Source organism: Procambarus clarkii, chromosome 83 (genome assembly GCF_040958095.1).
Source record: "Procambarus clarkii isolate CNS0578487 chromosome 83, FALCON_Pclarkii_2.0, whole genome shotgun sequence".
NCBI classification, from domain to species: Eukaryota; Metazoa; Arthropoda; class Malacostraca; order Decapoda; family Cambaridae; genus Procambarus; species Procambarus clarkii.
The window spans coordinates 5900773-5922595 of NC_091232.1; the positions used below are offsets into that span (position 1 = coordinate 5900773).

The window sequence follows — 21823 nt, forward strand, 5'->3', positions numbered from 1 at the left end:
TCAGTGACCAGTTACCTGAAGAAACTTCAAGTTATATCTAATGTCACTGATCTCACTGCAGTCCCTGAATCATACTTGACTGTAGTACTTGATCACATCCAGTCTTCTGGGTTAAATAATATGTAATAAGGCTTGAATATTAGCCTTTCAAGAGTTAACAGGGAAATGAGATCGCATTAGACTTCTAACCCCTACAACTCTAGTACGGGACATCCGTCCTGTACGAACAGACGCACAAATGTGTGATTACTAACTACTAACATCAAATTAATCTAATAATTCGAAGGAGGAGTATCGGTGTTCGTCTGTTCTAAAGAGGACTTCGACCCGTGAGCAGCCCCCTGGGGAATTATGTCGGAAAATCCGACACCATTTAATATATCATACAGACAGATAATATTTGCTGCTGTATTACCAACAAGTTACCCATAGAAAACGTAACTTGTGGATTTACCGTCTAAAGAAAACGGGATATCATCACCACATACTATTATATTCTCCACCTATTATGGTGGGAATTATTCTTAAATACATTAGTCTTTGGACTTTACTATCATAAAAACATCTTATATAAATTAACTTAATTATCAATATTAAAGTAGAGTAAATGTGACCCTTCTATCACTTTCTGAAATCTGGACAAAGTAGGCCAGGCGAGAGTGAGGAGGAAGGGCAGCCATTGTTGTGTCACCTCCGAGACGTGTGGAGCAAATTCGGCTCCTATCATTCTGGACAATGTCGGCCAGTAACGTCAATAGGATGGAGTGTTAAACAGCCATTGTTTATATTGAGACCAGAGGCTCACACGGGAGCAAATTCGGCTCCTGTTAATTTACTTGGACGTAGTGTTATGGAAACCAAAGGTACCATCTCCAACACGATGTCTACAATTCAAGTTAAGTCTATCCGAAACCCGTTTATCATTCATTTATGGCCATTAATGTCAGGATATAGGGTGACCCGGTTAGATCGCGAAATCGCCTCAAACTAAAGGTAATTAAGCCAGGTCTTCATGTTCTATGTACTGTATAGTGTTTTCTCTGATATAGCTTGTCATATATAGGATTCTGGCTTCACAGCTAGCGCACTTTTGACAGGTCAAGACGAGGATGGAAGATTTGTGCATCAGTTACTGGGTGATATGGAAGCTACCTCAAAGAGGATAATTTGGTGTCTACACCCTAGTTATACCTGGTGGACTAACCTGCTGTACTATAAGATAAGGAACCTTTTCAATGTATGTAGTTACTGTAGTTTGATTGGCTGCATACATATAAATATAAACCCCCCTAATGTGTAGAGGATCGATTTGTGAGATTATAAGATTATTGCAGAAATACAGTCCACTTATCATTATACAAATTGCTATCGAAGTATATAAATTAACGTAAATATAAATTCATATAAATTAAATAAATATAAATCTCACAGGTCGGTTCCCACATGTGTCAAGCACAACTCACCAGCTTGAGAAGATGACGCGGGGTGGCGGTTCATAATTAATTAATACAGATTATCCTTTGTGACTCAGCGGAGCCTCGTGGATCTCCACCGCTCGAGTTAGGGTCACTGGTGCAACGTCTGGCTGTGAGAATTCTTACCAGAGAGAGAGATAGTCTGCAGGGCTGAACTTCAGCTCGTGGGCTCCGCCTTTAAAGCTGTTGGTCGTTTAATTTATTGACTCTCGACCCCTTTGCTTCCTACGTCTGTTTTTAAACCTATGAAAGGAGTTATCCTCAATTATTTCTCCACCAATTTTGTTTTAACTGATTATTACCCTTCCACTGAATATGTGTTTCCTTACATCCCTGTGGCTTATCTGTCAAGCTTTCATGTATGTTCTCTTGTAATGGTTCTATTTAATCTAATTCGGGAAAATTTTGTATGTCGTGATCATGTTTTCTCTGTTTCCTCTCTTCTTTGTTATAAAGTTAAATTCCCTCAGTCAATTCTTTTAACTTTGCCGCTTCAGTTCTGGGACTAGACTTGCTTGTAACCCCCTATGCTTTCAACACCTTCACTGTGTGTGTTTTGAGAAGGGGTTCCATGCTAGTGCTGCATACTCTAGAACTGACCAAGCGACCGCAAACTCTACTGTATATAGTGTTCTTAAAACATCGTGTGCGTTGGCAATAATTATGTATAATTAAATAAAATATAAATTATAAAATTTATCCACATTTTAATTAAAAGATATATTGATTTACTAACTGTGTGTGTATATATATATATATATATATATATATATATATATATATATATATATATATATATATATATATATATATATATATATATATATATATATATATATATATATATATATATATATATATACATATATATATATATATATATATACATATATATATATATATATTTATGATTGATGTTCCCTTCGGGAATCTTAATTTTAAGATGAATAGGAAAACCAGCGATATACTGAACATCTTGTATGACAGTTAATAAGTTTTATTTGTATTGATCACTTTAAGTGAGCTTAAGTGTTTTGTTTTTTAAGCATTTTCCTTTCTTTGATAGGCAATTATATTCAGTATGAGTTCTTTGTTTACCAGCTATTTGATTGTGATTTCTGTTTTTTCTTTTAGATCTGATGATGAATGCGAGAAGTATTCGAAACGTTATGTTTTTTAAAGTAAAGATTCTGATACAAGATGTTCAGTATATCCCTGGTTTTCCTATTCATCTTAATATATATATATATATATATATATATATATATATATATATATATATATATATATATATATATATATATATATATATATATATATATATATACTGAAACACAAATTACTTTTGTTTTCCCCTAGAGGCCATGAACAGCACCGAATGAAAAGCCAGCGGGTATGGGGGTGTAGGGTGACTCTACTCACCTCACCCCAGCACACACACACAAAGCAGAAGTGTTAGGAAGGGCTGAAGCGTTCTCACAGATTCTCCCTTCTCAACACACGCGAGAGACCATCCGCTATCACCACTACCAGGTGGATAGCGACGCCTTTTCACGCCAAAGAATGATTCCTGCTCCTCCGGGCTGTCCCCACAAGAAGATGGCCATGGAATTTGTGAGGAAGATGTATCTAGTACCCTGTCTTCAGGCTCGCCTGTGGGCTGGTGTCCGGAGATTTCCTCTCTCTGTCTCTCATCACTCAACTTAAGGGGAATTATTTATTTGTATAAAATGTTTACCCTTGTTATATTCTCTACGTGTGGCTTGCTATTTGAGTTCAATGTTGTAAATTCTAAGAAATGGCAGAATGCAGGAAAAATCACTCTATGTGGTTGATGCTCTGATCAAAGGAATGGTGAGGATAGGTGACCGTGCCATTATAAGTGAGCATGGCTGCGTTTATAAGTGAGCGTGGCAGTAGAAGTTAAAGTGGGTGTGGCAGTAGACAGTTAAGTGGGTGTAGCAGTAGACGTTTAAGTGCGTGTGGCAGTAGAAGTTAAAGTGGGTGTGGCAGTAGACAGTTAAGTGGGTGTAGCAGTAGACGTTTAAGTGCGTGTGGCAGTAGAAGTTAAAGTGGGTGTGGCAGTAGACAGTTAAGTGGGTGTAGCAGTAAACGTTTAAGTGCGTGTGGCAGTAGAAGTTTAAGTGAGTGTGGCAGTAGAAGTTTAAGTGAATGTGGCAATAGAAATTGAAGTCGATGTGGCAGTACAAGCTTTAATACGTGTAGCAGTACAGGCTTAAGTGGGTGTGGCAAGTTTAAATCGGAGTGACGGTAGAAACTGAAGTGGGTCGAAGCAGTACAAGTTAAAATGTGCAGTATAGTAGAAGTTGTAGCACAGTCCAAGTAGAGTGTGGTAGTGACAATGGAGAGCTGTGCCTGACTATTCCCTCTGTGTAACACAGGTCTGGCAGCAGCTGACTCAACCCATATTGTCTTTCATGTACCAGGGTAACCAGGAGATGTCTTTCCTCAGCATTGCTTTTTAATTTCTTAATATAAATATAAAATATATGTATTTCATACACCTTGGGTTCTAGGACTCTCGAACGTACATACATAAACATATACAAATCTCTGTTACTGTTCCAACTTCAGTGGAATTAAATATATATATAAACCAAATGCCAAGGATTCATAATCCTTCCATACTCTTTAATGTATGGTAAAGTAATCCTAACTGCTGGGATTATGGATGTTGACGCTCATAAATACTTGTCAGGGTGAAAGGCATTCGAACCCGTATAATCAACAATGAATTAATACGTTACAGTGGTGACTTGTCTTATAACTTTATTAAATGATAAGGGCAAGAGTAGCAATGTTACTGGTCACATGTTATATACAGTTTTGTATGTCTAAGACGCTTTTATTACAAAAATTACATAATTTTTATGAATATTTTTATGAGCATGAGTATTACATAATGAATGTAATACTCATACTCATCCTGCGAGTATGTTGACTCACAGGATGAGTGACGCTACCCACTAACGCCCCGTCCTCTTGTGCGTACAAAATGTAGCGTTTCTAAATATACGCATTTTCTTGTGAATTTCGGAAGTAGATGCTTACGCGATCTGTGAATAAACTTAGGAGTAAACAGGAGCGTATTATTGCTTACATAAATTTCCTAGCATCATATTCCTAGCATCAAGTACGCTAAGCTTAGCGTGCTTGAAGTGTAGGTGGTGTTATATAAGATGACTGTGAATCTGGTAGTCTCAGTGCTCCTCTAAGCTACTTAAGAGTCTCAGAAATCACCGCCTTTGTGACTTGTAAAGGAGAATGTGCTCAAGCGCTTGTTCCCGATAGTTCAGGTGCTTGAGTATCGTTCCTTCACTCACCCCCATACATCCCCAACTCCTTGTTCTCACACCTCCTCCAAGTGTTACACATTCATAATGTCTTAGTGCTTTCTCCTCATAATTTACTACCTAGTCGCAGGGGAGTTCCTTGTTCTCTTAACGTGGCATTACTTAGCGTTTCAGTTGCTAAAATATTAGTCAAATTTACTACCATGAATAAAAACTAACAAACATGTTTATTATTGTTCTTTAACACCTATTTCATTATATTATTGGTAACCATAACGTATTGTAAATATTGTCGAATATATAATAATTGTAAAGCTATCGAAGATGTTCTATGGAAAGTATTTATCTATCGCAGATGTTTTATGGAAAGTATTCATCTATCGAAGATGTTTTATGGAAAGTATTCATCTATCGAAGATGTTTTATGGAAAGTATTTATCTATCGCAGATGTTTTATGGAAATACTTTCAGCTGTTTAAAGGCAGCTGACAGCTCAGAGCACACACCAAGCCTGAGGTTCACTCCATCTACCAACTAGTCAAGGAGTTGAACCTGCCCAAATACTATAATTATCAGGAAAAAGCGTTAAGTATGTATGATTATACAGCACATGGATAGGGTATAGGGACAGGATAGGAAGAGGAATATAAGGGCAGGATAGGAGCTGAGATACGAGGACAGTAGGACTCACAAAAGCGGTGATCAATAGGTTTTATGAGAGCATTGTCCAGTAGGTCTCAAGAGAGCGATTTCAGTAAATTTCATGAGAGTGGTGTCCGGGAGGTTTCATCAGAGCGGTGTCCAGGTGTAAGGAGAGATGATAAGGGTGCCAAGGTGTCGGTCTTTCCGTATTCCTTTTACCTGCAAGCACAACAAATATTCATATAACTTGGGGTTCATCTTGGTATAAATCTGCACAAGATCTTCTGGTTATGAATTAATGTTTAGCCTGACTTGGTTTAATAACAAATGCAGAGAAACATTAAGAAAACTACTTTAGTCTGGGTTAAAAGAAATGTACATTTTCTGTCACATACACACCCAAACACAGAGAACCATCTACGCAAGACATGATGGAACACAAACTAAAAGAAAAAGGCTGAAAGAAGATTCATGTCGGTACAAAGTGTCAAGGGAGCCGAGAACATTATCAAGTGGAGGCAAAGAGAAGAAGGAGGAGGAGAAATCTCTCTCTCAGAGAGATAAACTGTTGTGATCTTCAGCTCCGAGAAACAACGACACACAAATAGTCAAATAAATCGTATGGAATATGAATAAATATAAAAAAAAAGCTACTATCATAGAAAGCTCAGATTAAGAAACTTCTTCTCAGGTCGTTGATCACCAACGATTTAACAATGATATGCGTTAATTTCGTTGAACCACTTTTCAAATTATGTATTTTAATTTCGAGAGGAAACAAGTCTTGACGACAGATTAGATTAGATGCCAGTCTCTCGTGATACATAACACTCACTACCAGTCTCCCGTGACACATAACACTCACTACCAGTCTCCCGTGACACATAACACTCACTACCAGTCTCCCGTGACACATAACACTCACTACCAGTCTCTCGTGATACATAACACTCACTACCAGTCTCCCGTGATACATAACACTCACTACCAGTCTCCCGTGACACATAACACTCACTACCAGTCTCTCGTGATACATAACACTCACTACCAGTCTCCCGTGACACATAACACTCACTACCAGTCTCCCGTGACACATAACACTCACTACCAGTCTCCCGTGACACATAACACTCACTACCAGTCTCCCGTGACACATAACACTCACTACCAGTCTCTCGTGATACATAACACTCACTACCAGTCTCCCGTGATACATAACACTCACTACCAGTCTCCCGTGACACATAACACTCACTACCAGTCTCTCGTGATACATAACACTCACTACCAGTCTCCCGTGACACATAACACTCACTACCAGTCTCCCGTGATACATAACACTCACTACCAGTCTCCCGTGACACATAACACTCACTACCAGTCTCCCGTGATACATAACACTCACTACCAGTCTCCCGTGACACATAACACTCACTACCAGTCTCCCGTGACACATAACACTCACCGTTGCAGGTAGACAGACAGACAGACGGGTGAGCCTCACCCAGAACCAGCTGCGGAAGACGAAGAATTCGTCCTGAGAGCATCAGGCAAATATTCATTGATATTTTCCGTCAGTTTGTTAGCCAAGTAGCGGAGGTCGCCGAGTACAATGTGCTGAGAGTCGATGATCTCCTCCAGGGACTTGATATGCGTGCTCACGTAGTCGTCTCTCGCGGCTTGACCCGTGCAGTGAGGTATCTTGCTGTTAGCGAGCTCGTTAATCCTGGCCATGACCTCGGAGACTGCCGGCAGTATTTCCTTTTCCTCGGGCCTAGCGGACGAGCTGGAGGTGTTTGTCAGGAAGACCGTCGCTATGTACAGCGAGAGAGCCCAGCTGAGCCACGGTGTTGACTTCATGGTGGATGGTTGGGAACTGATGGGTCTGTTGTGAAGGGGAGGAGCTGGCCGGGCCGTGAGGGGGACATTTCTTTGTCATTTTACCAGAATATTCTTTCATATTTGTAACGATGTTGGGCACAGTATAGACGGATTACATATCTACACAAATCTAATCAATAGAATCATAATTAGGAAGTGACAAATGATGTACAGCACTTAGGGTTGCTTGTACTGTCCGCGGGGTTTGGCAACAGAGTTTAAGTGGAGTAATAGGGTTTGGGGGTTGGGGGGGGGGGAGGGTGGCAGGTCTGTCCTACGCTTCAGTACACATTAGCAGTCATGAGACTCGAACGTGAACCTCCTCTCCGGCTCCTGCTGTCGGCTGCGTTGGCCCTGACGGCCACGGCTCTGCCCGCTGAAGAAGACTTCGTAGACTACCAAGTTCCCCTTGTGGCAACCATCGCCTCCGGCGTCAACCAGCTCTCTACTTTACTCGAGGATCGAAGAGTATCTTGCGACAACAGGCTCTCAGATCCCGTGGAGAAGAAGGTACTGAAGTTGGAGAAGCTAGTGGAGACGCAGTGGGAGAGACTGGCTGAGGTGGAGGAGGAGGTCAAAAATATGGAGAAGATTATGGATGTGTTTCTCCAGTACCGTGAAAACCTCAGACCTACAGTCGCTGGAGAAGGTAATTATAGTGTCGATAATTTTGATGGAGCAGCTACACTTGAAGCCCCAACACTCCATCACTGTGAGACAGGATTCACATTGTCCTTAGATGTACATGCCGAGTGAATTTAGAGATTTTTAACATTGTGCTGCGATTATTATAACGAATCAGCTGCTCCATTGCATACATAAGCTGCATACATAAGGAAATTATAAATCGAAAGTTTTATCAGTATGACAATTAATTTAAGAACCAGGGATGTTCTTTTATTGTGAACATTTTACACTTTATTTCTGTATTTTCACGTGTTATGTTTGTCTCAGGGTGCGTTGAGCCGTTCGAGCAGGCTGCTGGTGGGTGCTTCTGGGCGCACAAGAATCCCAGCTTGTCGTGGAAGCAAGCTAGGAAGAGGTGCCAGCAGGAGGGTGGTGACCTTGCCACGCCTGACAACCTGAAAGCCGTTAGGAACTACCTGCGACTGAAATTGGGGTCAGGTCAGTAGGTCTCTCTCTGTCTCTCTCTGTCTCTATCTCTCTCTCTCTCTCTCTCTCTATCTATCTCAAATTTGTCTACAAATAAATATATTAGACTGAAAATAATATACAATCTCGAAATAATTTGTAAGGAACATTTTTTAATATAATAATGACAACCTGTCCTCACACATCGTCCAATCATCTCTTACTTCCTTAGACTGGTGGTACCTGTGGCTGGGGGGCAAGATCACGGGGCCAAGGAAGTGGTCGTGGCTAGACGGAAGGGAGATCGAGTCCAGCGACGACGATTGGGCCGAAACCAACGAGTCCGGTGACTGTGTGGCCCTAAACAGTGGCCGAGGATATCGGGCCATGGCGTGGGACTGTGAGAAGCACAACTGGTACCTCTGTGAAAGGAAGATGAGTTAGTGTCTCGTTGGCGCCAAAAGAGCTGGGGTACTTCACACAGAAGTACCAGAAGTACCTATTGAATTACCTGGTACTTCTGTGAGAAGATGTAAGGCAGAATGCTACCTCTGTCAGCTAATAGAGCGACTTACTGCCTCTGTGAAGTACTGTATAGACTTGGTATCTTGGTGATTAGTGTAGCTTATTATCTCTTTGAGAATGTATGATAGTCTGTTACTTCTGTGTGAAAATCTGGTGGCTTAGTATATCTTAAATTTTTGTTTAATGGTCTGGCAATTCTGTGAGAAGACGATTTTGTGGACTCCAAGTGATTGGACACTGATTGTATGATAGTCATTCGTATGATAGTTTTATTGGACTCTGTTTCTTCACTCTATCCTCGTACCCGAGCTAACAGTCCTCATATGTTTTTTGAAGTACTATATAGTCGCACTGGCTTAGCGCTTTCTCCTAATAAATACATGGAGTCTTTGCGAGCAGAGCCGTGGATTGGTACCTTTGTGTAAAGTACCAATCCACAGCTAATAATCTTTGACTTTTCAATATCAATATACTTGGTTTTAATTTTAACCTCTAGTTACAACCATCCGTGTGGGAACATGATCCAGTTATCCAACCATTGTATGTTTGTTTCTACTGATAATTGATGTAAATAAAACACCGGAGTGTCTACTTTTATGCCCATTTTGTGCCATTACTTGTAATAATAAATACACAAAATTGCCAAGTGTGTTTTTATAGAAATGTATTTTTGTAGTCAATACGAACTTATCCTCAATATCCTCTCACTTCTCCTTTCCCCCTCCTTCTCCTCCTTCTCCTCCTCCTCCTACTCCTCTTTCTCCCCCTCCTTTTTCTTTTTTCATTTATGTATTGTATAGGAATATCAATGTAAACATATGTTTCAGGGGTTGAAATGCCCTGAGTCGCGCACTTTTATGTTATGAAAGAAAATATATAATAATTCCTAAGATTTTGTTATCACTGTAGTGATTCTGTTATCGCTCCGGTGAGTGTTATCACTCCAGTGAGCTTATTATCATTCCAGAGTGACTGTTATTATACAAAATAAATAAATAAACTGCATTACGAGACTCATTCAAACCATAGATGATCTATATCTTGAGACTCATTCACACCAAGTGATTGGACCAATATCCAACCTAAGGATACCTGATCAACCAGGCTGTGGCACATACGTCAGGCTGCGAGCAGCCGCGTCCAACAGCCTGGTTAGGGGGGACGCTAAGCCCCGAAATCATCTCAAGATAACCTCAAGGTAAGGTGACCAGAGACAAACTATGCAACGAGACTCATGTATACCATAGACGAGTTATATCACTAGACTTATACAAGCGGAAAAACCCAATCAAAAAACCATTATGTTCCCCTTAGTCTCCTGGCTAGCACACAGGGATGTACACACACACACACACACACACACACACACACACACACACACACACACACACACCTGACTGTGTCAACGATGACTGATAGATCCCACACCCTTCAGATAAATATCAATTTACCGACAGCCACCAGCCGCTGTGGGTCGGGGCCATGGTCAACAGTTGCACTGGGAGGGTTAACTGGGTGTAAACACGTAGGGTGTACCATCCCCTACACCCATCACCTAACAGAACTGGCAGGTGATGGGTGTAGGACGGATGAGGTTAAGAGTGGAGAATAGTTGGGGAGATTGGTGAAAGAGAGGGAGGGAGGGAGGGAGAGGTGTGTGAATGGCTGGAGAGAGAGATATAGAAGTAGCAAAGACAGGTAGTGATGAACTGGATGGTTACATATATAGATGTTATGGGTGGAAATGGGGTATACATTGGAAGGGAAGGGACTCCAAGTGATTCGGACTCCATCAGTTCTTCGAAGAAGAGCGAAGAACTGATGTGGGTGGCGAGAAACAGATGGTGAGATAAAGAGCAGGTACTGTTGAATGAATACAAAGGAGACAAGAGAGGAAGAAGGTCACCTATAGCCACAGATGCAGATATGACAGGAGAGATTGAGAGGAGGCAAGAGCTTTTAGGCGATGTAAAGGAAAAATAAGCAGGTGCAGTGGAAGAGTCAGAGTCAAAAGTAAGAGAGAAGTAGAAGGAACAGTTTAGCGAGGCAATAAGATGGTAGGAGGAACGAAGACAGAGGAAGGGATGAGAAGGACGAAGCCACAAGTGAAGAGGGACTGGGAAGGGGCCATGGACAAAGTGGGGGGAGATGAAATACAGGAAAAATGGGGAGAGGATGAGACAGAGGCAGGTGTTGAAACAGGAAAGGACCCATCAAGAGAACTCTGCTCAGTGGGATCCATGAAGGACGAGGCTGAGGCTGCTATACATTACGAGACTCCTTTACGGACCTCACAGGGGGTCAGTTCTGACCAAGCACCAACGTAAGAACCCTCAACAATGCTTATCTATCCATACATAAACGCCCCGAAGCTCACACACGCACACAAACACACACATACACAAATACCAACGTATGTTCAGCCTCTCATAACTGGAACAAGGTACCCTCATATCCCTCTCAACTCTCTGTCATTATTCCTTGTTATGACGCTCTTGGTGGTCTGGCTAGAGGACGTCACAGGGCCACATGCGTAGTAGATGAGCCTCTGGATGGCGTCACGAGGCCACATGCGTAGTAGATGAGCCTCTGGATGGCGTCACGAGGCCATATACGTAGTAGATGAGCCTCTGGATTGCGTCACGAGGCCACATACGTAGTAGATGAGCCTCTGGATGGCGTCACGAGGCCATATACGTAGTAGATGAGCCTCTGGATGGCGTCACGAGGCCACATGCGTAGTAGATGAGCCTCTGGATGGCGTCACGAGGCCATATACGTAGTAGATGAGCCTCTGGATGGCGTCACGAGGCCATATGCGTAGTAGATGAGCCTCTGGATTGCGTCACGAGGCCACATGCGTAGTAGATGAGCCTCTGGATTGCGTCACGAGGCCACATACGTAGTAGATGAGCCTCTGGATGGCGTCACGAGGCCACATGCGTAGTAGATGAGCCTCTGGATGGCGTCACGAGGCCACATGCGTAGTAGATGAGCCTCTGGATGGCGTCACAGGGCTACATGCGTACTGGATGGGGCGCTGCACAGCTCCCAGGACTTTCCTAACCACCAAGATGGTCTTAGGAAATGTACTGGAGCAAGGAATAACAGGCAGTAAGAACGTAGATTTGTATGGCTGGTGTTTGAAATTTACGTGAGTGATGTTCGAATTGACGTGGATGATGTTTGAGTTTATGTGGATGATATTCGAATTTCAATGCCTGGTATTCGCATCTTGAATTCCAGTGGCTAGTATTCATATTCAACTCTGACATGTATATGATCGTACTTTTATGTACAATAACAGCGAGCAAATGTGATGTCTGATATGACGTTAGACCTGGTTAAGTTTCACAATTGTACCTTACTGGCGTACATGGTACCTTAACCACTTGACCAACCATGACCGTACAAAAGACGTTGGTAGCCAAGGCTATATCCCCAACATCCCGACGGTACTTGCTTGCCGTCGGTATATGTATATATATATATATATATATATATATATATATATATATATATATATATATATATATATATATATATATATATATATATATAATAGGAAGGGAGTACCACCTCTAGCTGGAAGAAGGGGGACCCATAGCCTCGGAGGAAACCACGCATAACGCATTAGAGGGAATGTTTAGATCCCCTCCAATACAGTTTCTGTGTGCTTTTCTCCTACCACCCCCTTCCTTGAATATTTTTTGTGCTTTATTATGCATTTGATGGTTACAAGATATACATGGGTTGATACAAAAATAATAATGCAAAAAGGTGCTTAAAGGTTATGGATCTCTTGAAGAACACAACAATGGGAAACATTGATGAATGTCACAGACGGGTTCGATCATTGTTGCAAGTCAAACACTTCTTCGAATTCCTCTGAAGTTGGACTAGTGCCCAAGACGCAACAGGCCATATATATATATATATATATATATATATATATATATATATATATATATATATATATATATATATATATATATATATATATATATATATATATATATATATATATATATATATATATATATATATATATATATATATATATATATATATATATATATATATATATATATAAATATTTCCAAAATTGTGGAGCAGCACTCCACACTAGTCAGAAGCACTTTTCTCTCTTTGGAAATTATGTGTTTTTTACAGTAGATTTGATGCTTATCTTAGGTCAGGTCTTATCTTTGATAATATCCTACACTGTATTAGGAAATTCTCATCTGATACATTCAAGGAAAACCCTTGTACGGGCCTATCAGAGAACTCTGAATATAATCCAGTAACGCAAGGAACATATTCAAATAATTGGTTGCAATAAATCACAATGAACAAAGCTCTTGTTTATTTAAAAACTACTAATTAGGGAATACAATCTACTTCTCTCCAACTACTAAGACATGTTCTTCACCTTGATCTCGCATATGTACCACCTCCTGGACGTCTCGCAGTTCTTGGGTTTGATCTCGAACCAGTTGTAAGCCTCCATGACCACGCAGTAGTCGCTGCCGAAGGCTATGAGTTCGGAAGCCATTTGCTCCCTCTCGCTAACTATTTTCCTGCCGTCGATCCACTGGTACACTGGAAAGTCTTGTTTAGGGTCCGCTTTACCCCCCAGGAAGAAGAAACCCCAACCTGTGGAGAGGAAATAGGGAACAATAAGTTAGGATTGAATGATAAACGGCTATGTGTTAGAATCTCTGATAAACATAGAAGCTGGAGTTCATTAACCGGCACGAAATACCCGGCAAACAGCAGCAGTCTTCCCAAACATCAGCAGTACCACAGAGCCTCAGTTTCCCCAGCACCAAAGAACCTTAACAACATAGGAAGTTGGGCATAAAGAGGTAGATCTCGTTGACCAGACCACACACTAGAAGGTGAAGTGACGACGACGACGTTTCGGTCCGTCCTGGACCATTCTCAAGTCGACAATTCGACAATCGACTTGAGAATGGTCCAGGACGGACCGAAACGTCGTCTTCACTTCACCTTCTAGTGTGTGGTCTGGTCAACTTACTTTAGCCACGTTATTGTGCCTGCAGGTAGATCTCCCTCCCCATAGTCACTGACATGTATAAAGACTCACCTCCAGATGAAATGGTCTTAACGTATTTCCTAAACTTGGATATGTTGGTGGGGTAGGCCAGGTCCCCTCCGAGCCTGGCGCAAGAGAACCTCGCCGCTGACCACGTCTTTTTGACCCCGTGTGGGTGGTAGAAGCACCCGCCCCCGGCCACTTCGAAGGGTTCCGGGCACTCTGAGGAAGAAGGAAGTCTGTTTCAGGACGTTAGTTGACTTAAGGGGAAATAATAATTGTCTTTCGGTAGATGAAGCGAGGGAGTCTACTTCCTTTGGTTTGAAGCTGGGTTTCTGGCCTGCGGCTTCTGACTCGAGAGTTCTGAAGGCCGTGACTCTAGCTTTCAGACCAACTAGTAAGTATGCTTCATTATTTCATCAATCGAAGATACCTAAACTGAAATCTCAGTAACATGTACTCGTATTGTATAAACTTAAAATCTGCAAAAATATTTCGAGCTATATTCTAGTATTATAATTATTATATTATTACTGTTATCATTATTATTGCAATCACTAATATTTTCCCATTGTTCAGTAACTGTCCTCACTAGTACTAGTAACAGTAGTAGTGGTGGTGGTACCTGTATTAGTAGTGGTAGTTTTATTTGCATTGCCTTGCTAATACTTCTATTATTATTATTATCTCCTTATTATAAATAGGTGGACATGGAGTTACTTAGACATGTCTTAAGAACTACAGTAAAACAGTGTCGATGAGAGGGGAGACTCACCCACAGCTGACGGATCTTTGAGCTGGACCTTGGCGTACAGGTCCATCTTGCGGAATATATCGTGTTCCAAACCTTTCAGCGCTACTCTCTGGATGGTGATATCTCTCCAGAGGTCCTGTAGTCTGGTGTCGCATCCCCGAGTGCCACTGAGAGCCTTCTCCAGCCTCAGCAAAGCCATCAGGAGTGCCTGGGAATCCTGATATTCCTCAGTAGCTGCTCCCTGTTTGTCCAGACCGGGTTTCTCATCGACGCCCGTCTTGTTCTCCTTAACCATGGTCATCCGGTTTCCCCTAACAAGCGCACCTGCCACGCCCATATAGCTCTCCACGCCCACACTCCCCACGCCCAACACCAATAAGCTTACTACCACCAAAAATCTGAGGGTGGTACAGGGACTTCCACACTCCATGCTGGTCACAGCGGTACTGGCTTTCACTAGAGAGATGCACCCTTACCACACACACACACACACACACACACACACACACACACACACACACACACACACACACACACACACACACACATGCCAGCACACTCATAGTATACCTACGTCATTCGGAATCATTGTATAAAATATGCACAGCTCAATATATATACAAAACGTAAATGGGTTAATTCACTTCGGATTTTAATATAAACTCGACGTTATCGTTTATTTAGAAATTATTTAGAAATGCCCTTGTGGATTTGTTCATTTGAGGCATCACGCTATTGTGATTTCTGTGTGTAATGAAGTAAGGGCGAAGAGGGAGAACGGCTTATTGACATAGCTCGAGTGCATGGGGGAGTTGTGTAAAACCCTGGTTTGTGTCTCGGAGAGGCTGCAGGATCCAGTAAGTTCAGTAGAACTTCGGGTTCAACTCTTTTGACCGTGTCGTAGCTCAGTCGATTAAGACAGCGTCTGGGATGCTCCCGGACGCAGGTTCGAATCCTCGTCACGGCCCTTGTGGATTTGTTCATTATTATTATTATTATTATTATTATTATTATTATTATTATTATTATTATTATTTATTACTATTTATATACTTATATACTTATATATTTATATATTTATATTTATATACTTATATTATATACTTTATATTTATTTACTGTGCTTGAAGAACATAACAGAACCTTGTGGACAACAGCAATAAAGTCGACATAATCAAAAATTTAATAAATCGATCATTAAAATACCTAAATATTAGACCTTTTATCTAAGATTAAAGCTAATGTTTATCATACAATAAACGGTCTCAATATTTTGGGTGGAACAAACAAAAAATTAGGCCTGAGATCCAAAGATGAAGACGAGGATTTTAGCACACGAGCTTTGAGACCTGAGGTTGAGAATGGCTCGCATGAGTGACGCAGTTACCCCTCAGTGATTGAGTATTTGTCGGGATGAGTGACACAGTTACCCCTCAGTGAGTGAGTATTTGTCGGTATGAGTGACACAGTTACCCCTCAGTGAGTGAGTATTTGTCGGGATGAGTGACACAAGGGGGACAAATCTTCTGTTTATTTAATATTTTTACATGACAACCATTTGTGTTAACATAGAGGACAATTGGCTGTGACAGAGGAGCTGCTGTGCTGCTGTGCCTCCCCCCATTCCTCCCGTTCCTTAAGAACCCCCTCACTCTCTCACTCCTTTCCTCACCAGCCCTTCCACATGCCCCATCCCTTCGTTCCTCTCTCCTGCTCAAACCCCCCTTTCCTTTGTCTCCTTTCCTGTCTCCATCACTACTATCCATATCAAACTCTCTTCTTCCCTTCTCCTCTCCCCTCTCCTTTCCTCAGACGTTTGTTCTCTCCCTCTTCCATCTATCTATCCACACGCCCCTCCCAGCTCCCCAGTGTACCATAATTGTCGTTCATTGCTGTGGGGACGTGATAACAGGACGGTGGCTGGTCGTGGGCGGTTGAGGGGACGGCTGGGCGGTGATCACAACATGTTAAACGGGTACGTTGACCACAGGTGGTAGGAAGACAGTGATTGTCTGAGGGTCCAGATCCTCACTCGGTCAGCTGTAGTGGGGGCCTCGGGGAGGGTTGGTGGTGAGGCCTCGTGAAGTACGGACCAGGGGGCCAGATTCACGAAAGCACTTACGCCAGCACTTACGAAGGTGTACATCTTTCCTCAATCTTCGACGGCTTTGGTGACATTTACTAAACAGTTTACAAGCATGAAAACTTGCCAGTCAACTGTTGTTATTATTATAAACAGCCTCCTTGAGCTTCGGAGCTCATTAACTGTTTAATAATTGTAAACAAAGCCGCCAAAGATTGAGAAAAGATGTAAACGTTCGTAAGTGCTTTCGTGAATCTGGCCCCAGAGGCTCTTTTGTGATCTTCTCGAGGATTAATATACGAGCTTCTTGTAGGGTTATTGTTGTTTTAGATTCAGCTACTCAGGACAAGAAGTTCGAGTAGCACGGGCTATGGTGAGCCCGTAGTCTCTCTCTTGTAGGGGTGCATAAGGGTTGTTATGGGTCCTCCTGGAGAGGTGTGAAGGAGTTGGACCACCTGTGGAAGGTGTCCCAGGGGCCCGCGATTCAAGGGTAGAAGACAGTCCTGTCTTAATTAGAGTACCTGCAATAGAGTAATTAATTAGAGTACCTGCAATTAAAAATAGGAATAAATGTAAATAAATTACATTTATTTGTTCAGAACTTATTATTTTAAATATATGGGGTAGACAAACTACATTTATGTGAATGTAAAGCGATAAGAGGTTTCCCAAAATAATAATTTAAAAAATAAATATGGAAAAGGAGGTCAGATAAAGCTAGGAATTCGGGTGTAATTATTAGGCATAATTTATCACAAGAAAACCTCATAAACCTCAGTTTATGAGGTTCGTCGAACTCATTTGCAAGGAAAGGTAATTATGAGGAGAAAATGCTAAGCAAGTTCGACTATATAGCACTTGGAAGGAATATGAGGACAAGAACTGAGGGAAGGAAAGGTGGCCAACATATGTACCATCGGGGATCGAACGCCGACCTGTAAGGAGCGAGACCGTCGCTCTACCGACCGATCCAAATGGTTGGTAATTTTAGTAAAAGTTTTTAAGGTATATGGAGAATTGTTAAAATAGTTACTTCCAACGAACATCATACATGAACTGCAGTATGCAGCTGCGATTCTAAACTCGTACCAAAAGAATGTAATTATCATATTTTAAATATCCAAGGATATGCAAGGATGTGGATCCGGGAACTTAGACATGAGATACAAGGCAAGATTAAAGCTGTCTCGTATGGCCAAATTTTATGTCAGAAAAATAACTACTATGCCATGGTAACAACATACAAGATTTTATAATGATGCGAGAAAACAGGCGACGGAGAGTTTATGAAACCAAAAGTAGAAAAATAAGCCACATATATATATATATATATATATATATATATATATATATATATATATATATATATATATATATAAATAAACTAAACTTCAGAAGGACGTTGAGTTAGAAAGATATTAACAAGTAAATAATTATTTGTGTGCAAATATTCACTGAAAACGGGAGAAAGAAACCATATATGAAATAACAATAACTAAATAAACACACAAACACGCACATACACGAACACAAACACAAACAAACCTAATCAATTATACGTAATGTAATATAGTCGTGCAGGTTTAGCATAGTGGTCTACGTCCTCGTATCACAACCGATGCTTTTTTTCACCTAGCAAAAAACACCTACCCGGGAGTTTAAAGTTTAAAGACATCCATAAATGTTATTAGAGCTAGACATCGAAAAGCCTAAGTACCGGAGGACTTAAGAGGACCTAGAAGGACTTCTAAGTACCGGAGGACTTAAGAGGACCTAGAAGGACTTCTAAGTACCGGAGGACTTAAGAGGACCTAGAAGGACTTCTAAGTACCGGAGGACTTAAGAGGACCTAGAAGGACTTCTAAGTACCGGAGGACTTAAGAGGACCTAGAAGGACTTCTAAGTACCGGAGGACTCAGAAGTCCTTTGGAGGACTTGTTGTTCCTGACAACAGGAATGGCTAATTACTTATCTAAGACGAGAGAGGGTCGTAATTCACTTACATTTTGACTTCGCAGAGAGTGACGCCGTGCGGGTCCTCACAGTCTGTTGCCTCCAATTGGAAGGTGAAGGTGTCTAGCATGGCGCACTTGTGGCTCTGAGGGTGTTGCGTCAGGGAGGTGTAGTTATCGTCCTTGGTGTCTATCCTCTCCCCATCCACCCACCACCACTCTGGGACGTCTCCACTCGTCACTGTTCTGGCTCCTATCCAGTACTTTGTGTCACCTGCAGGACGAGGGGGATAGTTGATTGGTAAAATCGGCATATTGACCCTTGCTCGGTGCTTGAATTGGCTTGTATCAGCCTCTGGAGGGTTATTAAGGTCGTGACACTAGTTTACTAACTAGCCAACAAGTTTAATTTACTCCAGAACTAAGGTAAACTCTCAGCCTATATACACTGAGTGGAAGGATACACTTCGATGTGTATAAATCCCTAGTATGAATCCTTAGAATGTTGCGAGGGGAGATTTTATGTCCTAATCTTTAAAAAAAAAAAGCTCAAACTTAAATGAGTTATATGTTTTTATGGATAATGGCTTGGGAAGAGATAATAAAGACTATGGTCAAAGATCAGGAGTAACAGAGATACTCGGTGGAGAGTTATTTGAAATAATAATATATATTCAATATATAATCACACTGTAAAACAGATCAGTGATTTTACTGAGAGGCAATTTTGCTCTACTGTTTACCCCCTCTGTTGTCTCAGATGTATATGAAGCAGTGAATTGAGATATTGTTTGTTGAAAAGATGGAATCTGAAGACCAGTCTTGGAACCTGCTTATAGAAAATGGAGAGTTTGAATAAATCGTGTGAAGTTTGAATGGGAAACGTGTGTATTCTGTAATTGATGAATTCTTTAATGGATGGTGAACTTTTGAACCATAGAGTTAGTGAATTATGTACACCAGAGATGGTGTGTTGTGTTCGCTAGGGATGGTGAGCTTTGTACCCTATGTTTAATGAACTTTGTACCCAAGGTTCGTTAGAACTATGTACCCCAGGTTTGATGAGCTCTGTATCCTAAGGTTGATGCAGAGCTCTACAACCTAGTTTTGATGAGTTGTGTACCGTAGGAGTCGATGAGCTGTGTACCCTAAGGCTGGTACTAGGTAACCTATTATTGTATCACAAACCTATATCAGTAAGCTGACAGAAAACACAACAATACAGAACAATTCAAAACATTACTCCGAAAAGCTTCAGCAAGTCATCAATAAGGTTAAAGTCTATAGAGACGAGAGACATGCAGTTCATTGTTGATAAATCTACATATTTAATTTTAGCAAAAGCGATGATGGCAAATATGTGTATATTAGTATATGTTAGTGTTTACCTCAAAACAATAATCAAGTGATACACCTTTAGAAGTGTACTTCACTTTTCGGTGTATATATATGCCCTGGGAGTTTAGATTTTAACTATTAAAGGTTATTTTTACCTGTTGGTCAGCAAGGCATTGTGGTTCTCAACTTTCTCCTTGCATTTGACTCCTGAGGAAGTGGAGGCCGGCTTACCTGCTTCAGGCACGTAATTCCTAAGGGAGTGAAGGTCCTCGGGGTGGACCAGGTCGCTCCCCAGAATCCAACAATGGAACCTCGCTCTCCACCACACCCTGAGGTGGTCGCTGTAGGTGTGATAGCAGCTGTTCCCTACCCGAGTGAAGGAATCTTCGCAGTCTGGGGAGACAGTGGGATGGATGCGGGAATAAGTAGATTAATTGGGAAGGATAAGTATGATATATATATGGTAGGGATAAGTAGGATAGTTGGTAGGGATAGTTAGGCTGGGATAATTAGGTGAATTGAATAGGCTGGGATAATTAGCAGAGAAGAGATTAAAGATTGTATTACAATTATATATTATATGGACATTATATAAAGAGAGAGAGAGAGAGAGAGAATGAGAGAGAGAGAGAGAGAGAGAGAGAGAGAGAGAGAGAGAGAGAGAGAGAGAGAGAGAGAGAGAGAGAGAGAGAGAGAGAGAGAGAGAGAGAGAGAGAGAGAGAGAGAGAGAGAGAGAGAGAGAGAGAGAGAGAGAGAGAGAGAGAGAGAGAGAGAGAGAGAGAGAGAGAGAGAGAGAGAGAGAGAGAGAGAGAGAGAGAGAGAGAGAGAGAGAGAGAGAAAAAAAAAAAGAGAGAGTGAGAGAGAGAGAGAGAGAGAGAGAGAAAGAGAGAGAGAGGGAGACAGAGAGAGAGATGATAACACTAACCTTCAACCGGCACTCTGTCAGCCTTCTTAATAACAGCGATCTGATCCATCCTTTGCAGGACCTTGGCCTTCATATCATCCAGAAGTGCATTGCGGACCCGTACAGCTTCCCACAGCTGCTCCACCCGTCCTTCACAACCCACAGTCTCACGCAGCGTCGCCTCAAGTTTCGTCAAGACATCGAGGAGCTCAAGATGATCTCCGGTGCTCGTTGCTGCCCATGACAGCCCTGCTGTACCGATCAACGTCGCGACAGCTAACCACGCACACGGGCACGCACCACCGCCCACCCGCATGGTCACGGCGACACTGACGTCTGCTGCACATTCAGGCTCCCCCCTTCCCATCCCCCAACACGCACGCACACACACGCATGCACACACACACAGTGAATAGTTATATCAGGTGAAAGGAAACATGCTCAACCTTCCCAGTCATTCCATTAGATTGGGCGCGCGCCATGCTGCTCGGAGACTTATTTGCTTCTATTAATAAGATCTTGTCTTATTTTTAGTTCTTTACTTATAATGACTTCCGGATCCCTATTGTAATTGTAATTAAAGCTTATGAAGTTTTTCTTCATTTCCTGAATGTATAATAATCCCTATTTTTGCATATTAAAATGTTATTAAATTTATAATTGCACCAATAGCAATATCATGAATGCATATAGTGATATTATTCGAGATATGAGAGTATGGAGGGAGCCGGTCGGCTGAGCGGACAGCACACTGGACTTGTGATCTTGTGGTCCTGGGTTCGATCCCGGGCTCCGGCGAGAAAC

General features: G+C 41.6%; 3 protein-coding genes and 1 long non-coding RNA gene across 4 annotated transcripts; 1 reads left to right on the plus strand and 3 right to left on the minus strand.

The window, feature by feature from the left end:
* Positions 1–4248: 4248 nt before the first annotated feature.
* LOC123768716 (uncharacterized) lies at positions 4249–7316 on the minus strand. Its single transcript, XR_006774131.2, has 2 exons — positions 6897–7316; positions 4249–5650 (listed from the first exon to the last, which is right to left on the minus strand). It is a non-coding gene; the product is annotated as an uncharacterized lncRNA (long non-coding RNA).
* A 270-nt stretch (positions 7317–7586) lies between these two features.
* On the plus strand, positions 7587–9934 carry LOC123768713 (lymphocyte antigen 75). The gene is made up of 3 exons (XM_045759412.2): positions 7587–7961; positions 8267–8437; positions 8637–9934. The coding sequence occupies exons 1-3, from the start codon at positions 7613–7615 to the stop codon at positions 8846–8848; spliced, it is 732 nt and encodes a 243-aa protein (XP_045615368.1). The 5' UTR covers positions 7587–7612; the 3' UTR covers positions 8849–9934.
* Positions 9935–13280: 3346 nt separating this feature from the next.
* LOC123768711 (uncharacterized) lies at positions 13281–15199 on the minus strand. Its single transcript, XM_045759410.2, has 3 exons — positions 14764–15199; positions 14040–14210; positions 13281–13585 (listed from the first exon to the last, which is right to left on the minus strand). The coding sequence occupies exons 1-3, from the start codon at positions 15170–15172 to the stop codon at positions 13344–13346; spliced, it is 822 nt and encodes a 273-aa protein (XP_045615366.1). The 5' UTR covers positions 15173–15199; the 3' UTR covers positions 13281–13343.
* Positions 15200–16258: 1059 nt separating this feature from the next.
* Positions 16259–21361, minus strand: LOC123768712 (uncharacterized). The gene is made up of 4 exons (XM_045759411.2): positions 21041–21361; positions 20347–20508; positions 18829–19051; positions 16259–17346 (listed from the first exon to the last, which is right to left on the minus strand). The coding sequence occupies exons 1-4, from the start codon at positions 21333–21335 to the stop codon at positions 17334–17336; spliced, it is 693 nt and encodes a 230-aa protein (XP_045615367.2). The 5' UTR covers positions 21336–21361; the 3' UTR covers positions 16259–17333.
* Between the last annotated feature and the right edge of the window lie 462 nt (positions 21362–21823).

Bases quoted from the DNA above. Each gene is read 5' to 3' on its own strand.
- LOC123768712 (XM_045759411.2), bottom strand. From the start codon at position 21,335: ATGCGGGTGGGCGGTGGTGCGTGCCCGTGTGCGTGGTTAGCTGTCGCG. The intron at 20,509-21,040 runs GTTAGTGTTATC...CTGTCTCCCCAG, and splicing joins TGACAGAGTGCCGGTTGAAG to ACTGCGAAGATTCCTTCACT. The intron at 19,052-20,346 runs GTAAGCCGGCCT...CTCGTCCTGCAG, and splicing joins GAATTACGTGCCTGAAGCAG to GTGACACAAAGTACTGGATA.
- LOC123768711 (XM_045759410.2), bottom strand. From the start codon at position 15,172: ATGGAGTGTGGAAGTCCCTGTACCACCCTCAGATTTTTGGTGGTAGTA. The intron at 14,211-14,763 runs GTGAGTCTCCCC...CTTCTTCCTCAG, and splicing joins CAAAGATCCGTCAGCTGTGG to AGTGCCCGGAACCCTTCGAA. The intron at 13,586-14,039 runs GTGAGTCTTTAT...TCCTCTCCACAG, and splicing joins TAAGACCATTTCATCTGGAG to GTTGGGGTTTCTTCTTCCTG.
- LOC123768713 (XM_045759412.2), top strand. From the start codon at position 7,613: ATGAGACTCGAACGTGAACCTCCTCTCCGGCTCCTGCTGTCGGCTGCG. The intron at 7,962-8,266 runs GTAATTATAGTG...TGTTTGTCTCAG, and splicing joins ACCTACAGTCGCTGGAGAAG to GGTGCGTTGAGCCGTTCGAG. The intron at 8,438-8,636 runs GTCAGTAGGTCT...TTACTTCCTTAG, and splicing joins GCGACTGAAATTGGGGTCAG to ACTGGTGGTACCTGTGGCTG.